The 5,503-nt window shown below is 59.0% G+C and overlaps 1 protein-coding gene across 1 annotated transcript in view; it reads left to right on the top strand.

Moving 5' to 3' along the window:
* The first annotated feature begins 12 nt into the window (after positions 1-12).
* Positions 13-5,503, top strand: part of FAM57B (family with sequence similarity 57, member B) — a 6,317-nt gene continuing 826 nt past the window's right edge. The window contains exons 1-4 of the mRNA XM_014529777.1: positions 13-452; positions 1,356-1,439; positions 4,658-4,892; positions 5,402-5,497. Of these exons, the coding sequence (XP_014385263.1) occupies positions 331-452; positions 1,356-1,439; positions 4,658-4,892; positions 5,402-5,497 (537 nt within the window). The 5' untranslated portion in view covers positions 13-330. The remainder of the gene's footprint in view (positions 453-1,355; positions 1,440-4,657; positions 4,893-5,401; positions 5,498-5,503) is intronic.

Here is a 5,503-nt window from a genome sequence, read left to right on the forward strand (position 1 = left end):
CGCATCTTCCTGCTCCTCCAGCACCTCTCCCTCTCTGTCCTCTTACCCAGTCCTCCCCTCATCTCCCTCCCGCCCTCCGGCTGGCTTTCTCCTGCTCCCTTTCTGGGATCCTCCCTCTCCCGGTCTCACCCCTTCCCCGTCTCACCCAACTCCCTTCCCCCTGCCTCGGGCCGCACTCCCCTGCCCCATCCCTTCCTGCCCTGTCCCCTTTGTGTCCCCCCTCTCCCTCTCCCCTCTGGCTTTTTGTCTTTTCTCCACCTCTAACTCCCTTCAGCTCCATCTCCCTGTCCCTTCCCCACTGCTCTCCTCCCCGCCCGAGGCCGAGCCACCATGCTGACCCTGGTGGCTGGGGGGGTGGTGTTCCCCGGACTCTTCCTCCTCTCCAAGAACACGCTCCAGCGGTTGCCCCAGCTGCGCTGGGAGGAGGCCGACGCGGTCATTGTCTCCGCCAGGTAAACCGCATCCCTTCCCCGCAGCCCCTCGCCCCTCCTCAGGCTTCCTGAGGATGAATGGAACCCGTCCTTCCTTGGGCCCGCGGCCTGGTGGGGCCTGGGGGCTCCTGGAGGGGTCAGCAGGCTCTACCTCCGAGCTCCCTTCCCTCCTCACTGCCTTACTCTGTCCCAGGAGACCTCATCCAAACCCAGCCATCTGGTCTACTCCCATTCAGACTGCTTTTCTTCCTTTCCTCATTCACCCTCCCAACCTCCAAAACAGGATCCGCATGTGACTAGAACATCCTACAAGATATTAGGGACCGAGGCAAGGGCCAGGGAGCTGTGCGTTACTCGGGGCATGTGTTTGGGGGGACAAGGGACAGACAAGTGAAAGGTAGAACTCTTTACAGCCCTGGAATAAGGGCCGGAGTTGGGGAGGGGAGCGTGGTGGCAGTTAAGGATACAGTGGGAAGTGGCCAGGGGGGATTTGGGGTCACTGAGGGACTAGTTGATGAGCAGTATGATGACGGGGCAGCTGAGTGGTACAAGTCCAGGCCCAGGGCTTCCCCTTGCCATCCTGTGCTGTCCCCCCAAGGAAGGGGCATTGTTGTCAGCCACACATTCTCAGCATTGCCTCACCCCAGAATGACCTCCCTGGTGTCCTGGGAGGAAGACAACTCAGTGTTCACAGTGCAGGGAAGGGAGCCGGCAGCCGGAACGGGAGGAACTGAGGAGTGGCAGCTGGGCAAACGCAGGAGCTGGGGTGGTGGCGCCGAGCCCTGGGACAGGCAGCTTTGGGAAAAGGTGGGCAGGGAGGGACCTGAGAAGTAACCAAGTCCAAAGCATCGTAACTGGACAGTAAAGAGGAGAAGCCAAGGGGTGTGTCTCCTCCCTCTACCACTGCTCCCTCTCCCTCCCTAGGCTGGTGTCCTCTGTCCAAGCCGTCATGGCCTCCACAGCTGGCTACATCGTCTCCACCTCCTGCAAGCACATCATCGATGACCAGTAAGTGCCACGAGCCCCCCTGTGCCCAGGTTCCAGCATCTTGTGTGTGTGTGTGGCCCCTGAGGTCTTCTAGGGGACTCCTGCAGTGGTCCCCAAACCCTTCCCTAACGGGAGGAACTGAGGAGTGGCAGCTGGGCAAACGCAGGAGCTGGGGTGGTGGCGCCGAGCCCTGGGACAGGCAGCTTTGGGAAAAGGTGGGCAGGGAGGGACCTGAGAAGTAACCAAGTCCAAAGCATCGTAACTGGACAGTAAAGAGGAGAAGCCAAGGGGTGTGTCTCCTCCCTCTACCACTGCTCCCTCTCCCTCCCTAGGCTGGTGTCCTCTGTCCAAGCCGTCATGGCCTCCACAGCTGGCTACATCGTCTCCACCTCCTGCAAGCACATCATCGATGACCAGTAAGTGCCACGAGCCCCCCTGTGCCCAGGTTCCAGCATCTTGTGTGTGTGTGTGGCCCCTGAGGTCTTCTAGGGGACTCCTGCAGTGGTCCCCAAACCCTTCCCTTGGGCCTGAGCAAGTTAACTGCAGTAGCTGCAACTCAACACCCAGGGATAAATTTATCCACGTCCTGTCCTTAAAGGTCAGAACCAGCCGGGGAAGGAATAGGGATCAAACAGGATTCTAGAAGCAGCTCCTGGGCCTCCCAGCCTCTTTATCATAGGTCCTCCCCTACCTCCTCCCACCCTACACCCTTCAGACCCTATTTCCAACCAGCAGCTAACTGGGGTGCCTTCTTCTTCATGCTGGGCTCACCCCTCACCTCCTCCCAGAATCCAGGGATCCAGCCCCAGCTTCATGCACAGGGGAGAGAAGATAGATGACAAAAACAAGGCCACTAGTGGTGTGTGTGTGTGTGTGTGTGTGTGTGTGTGTTGTGTGTGTGTAGAGGTCAAAATTTGGCACTGGTAGCTGCTGCAGTGCCTGGTGCTTGCCAAAGCCCAGGCCTGAGAGGTGGGGCCAGAGTGGGAAGCAGAGGGCCCCTGTCCATGGTGCTGACAGGCCAGCTCTAGATGACCCACGGGCTGCGCCAGAGTTGCCTGTAAGGATGCTGACGAGGCCCCACGCTTCACTTTGGGCCCCGCCTCCTTTCTATGGTGGCTGTCGAGCCCCAGGGACATTGTCTGGATGAGCCTGAACTGGAGGTGCCCCATCTTTCCCTGCAGATGAGTCCCCTCATCTGTGGATTGGGGTACATCCCAGCGTGGAAAGGCAGCTGGGAGGAGTTGAGTTGTGTGTTAAATGCCTAGAGCAGTCCTGGCTCACAGATACTGGATACTGAACTCTTTCTTCAGACTCCACCCATGTGACTGCGCTTCTTCTTGCCCTCGCCCCCTCTTCTCCATCCCTAAGTCCAAAATGAGCCTGGATCCCCACACATTTCCTCCCCGCCCCTCCAAACAGAGGTCACCTTCCTCTTACCTCTCCTCCCTGCCTAGCTCGGCTCTCCTCCCTCCCCTTTTAATCCTCAGGTAGAAGAGGAGGATCAGGGCTAATCTAGGGGCCACAGCTGTTCCTGCTTCTAGCACCTCATTGCTGAGAGGGTGGGTCCGGGGGTCACCCTTCACATTGCTGCCCAGGGATGGTGGGTGGTCTTAGTTCCCCTAAAAGCCCGTGGTCCCACCGCCTACCATGTCCCTGCAGCCGGTTCTCCTGGCCATTCCCGCTCTAATGGCTCCCAGGCTGCTGGACGCCTCTCCACATTCTGCCCTTGTCACTAAGCTGCTGCTTCTCTCTCCCTCCTGGTCCCGCTCCCGCTCCCGCCTGGGTCTCAGCTGCTCTTTCCCTGACGTGGCTAAGCTCCTTCTCTCTCCCTCCTGGTCCCGCTCCCGCCTGGGTCTCAGCTGCTCTTTCCCTGAAATGACCCCGCTGGCACAGGCCGCCTGCTCCCTTCCGGGCCGGCCTCCCCCAGATCTCGCTCCCCCAGGGCTTACATTCTGCTCCCAGCACGAGCCCACCCCCAGCGACCCCCAGTCCACTTCCAGGCCTCACTCCCTTGCCCTGCAGCAGAGCCTCACATCTGGCCTCAGCCCCTTTCTGTGACTTTTCTTGGCTGACGTTGCTTTGTCCCTCCACTTAGCTGGGCCAGCTCCCCCTGACCTCCCACCCCGCCTCGGACCTGCCGCGGCACCGGAGGACTTCCGAGGCAGGGCTCGATGGACTGGCTCCAGCAGAAGAACGCAGAGTTGCATATCAGGCACTTTTCATTTTTGTTTACTCTCCAAGTACATAGAACTCTCTCTGCTCTCGGCTCCTCTGGCTCAGCGTTTCCTCCGTAATGCTTGGCTGTACCTGGGAGGACGAGACGTCAGGCCACACTCGGGGGCAGCAAGTAGCACGGACAGCGCCGGGGCCTCCTCCCATGCTTGTCTCCAGCCTCCCAGGCAGCAGCGGCTGAGAGGCAGGCCTACGGAGCCAGGCTTCGGTCTGCTCCTTGGCCGGGTCACCTCGCCCCCAGTTTCCATTTGTGAAACGGAGGGGTAACCATACAGCCCTTTCGGAGGGTTTCTGTCGGGGAGGAAATACGTGCATGTGAAAGGCTGAGCGTATTAGCATGGTGCCTGCGTGGAATCACTAGTCAGCGTTCGCCAATACGGTCTCTCCCACCACTCACCCGGTGCGCCCTCAGCGCTGATGCCTTTCATATCTGCTGAGTTTGTTTTCTCTCTACCTCTGTTCTTTCTTTCTTTTTTTTAAAAATATATTTTATTGATTTTTTACAGAGAGGAAGGGAGAGAGATAGTCAGAAACATTGATGAGAGAGAAACATCGATCAGCTGCCTCCTGCACACCTCCCACTGGGGATGTGCCTGAAACCCAGGTACATGCCCTTGACCGGAACCGAACCCGGGACCCTTCAGTCTGCAGGCCAACGCTCTATCCACTGAGCCAAACCGGTTTCGGCTCTACCTCTGTTCTTTCTCTCTTTCCCTTTTTCTCCCACCGTACTGCAGAGAGAGATGAATGAATGAATGAATGAATGCATGAATGAATATGGAAAATCGATGGGTTTTGAAGTCAGTCCGGGCTTGAATCTCACCACTGCTGCGTTCCGCCCTCTGACCTGGGTTCCATCCTGCAGCTTGAGTGTCCACTCCGCCTCAGGGGTGTGAGGGGCATTGAGGTCTGGGGCCCAGGCTGCGTCCAGCACCAACCCTGGCGCCCGCCCGCAGCGGCGTCTGTGTCCTTTCCTCCTGACACCTCCTCCTTTCTCTGCCCAACAGACACTGGCTTTCCTCCGCCTACACACAGTTCGCAGTGCCCTACTTCATCTACGACATCTATGCCATGTTTCTCTGCCACTGGCACAAGCACCAGGTCAAGGGGCACGGAGGGGACGAAGGCGAGGCCCGGGCCCCCGGCAGCACCTGGGCCGTGGCGCGCGGCTACCTGCACAAGGAGTTCCTCATGGTGCTGCACCACGCCGTCATGGTGCTGGTGTGCTTCCCGCTGTCGGTGGTGAGTCCCGGCCTGCGGCGCTGTGGGGAGCCTGGGGGGTGGAGGCCCCAAGGAGGTGTAGGGAGCACCAGCCCAGCCCCAGGCCGCAGGAGGGGCTTGGAGCTGCTGCGGCTGCATGTGTCTGAGCCCCAGTTTCCTCGTGTGGAACACAACGCACACCATCCTGCCGCCAGGACTGCTGGGTACAGTGAGGGCAGGTGCAGGCTCAGAATGAAGCCTCTGGAACAGCGGTTCTCAACCTGTGGGTCGCGACCCCTTTGGGGTCCCTAAGACCATCAGAAAACACATATATAATAACATATTGTTTTTGTGATTAATCACTATGCTTTAATTATGTTCCATTTGTAACGATGAAATTGGGGGTCACCACAACATGAGGAACTGTATTAGAGGGTCGCGGCATTAGGAAGGTTGAGAACCGCTGCTCCGGAAGGTGGTGGAGGGAGAGCAGGAGAGCAGGTGCTGCCCACGCGCCCAGGGCGAGGCCCGCTTCCTCCCTCTCCGCTCAGGTGTGGCGTCAGGGCAAAGGCGACTACTTTCTAGGCTGCTTGCTGATGGCCGAGGTCAGCACGCCCTTCGTCTGCCTGGGCAAGATCCTCATCCAGGTGAGC

This window comes from Myotis brandtii, unplaced genomic scaffold, assembly GCF_000412655.1.
Source record: "Myotis brandtii unplaced genomic scaffold, ASM41265v1 scaffold698, whole genome shotgun sequence".
In the NCBI taxonomy this organism is placed as follows: Eukaryota; Metazoa; Chordata; class Mammalia; order Chiroptera; family Vespertilionidae; genus Myotis; species Myotis brandtii.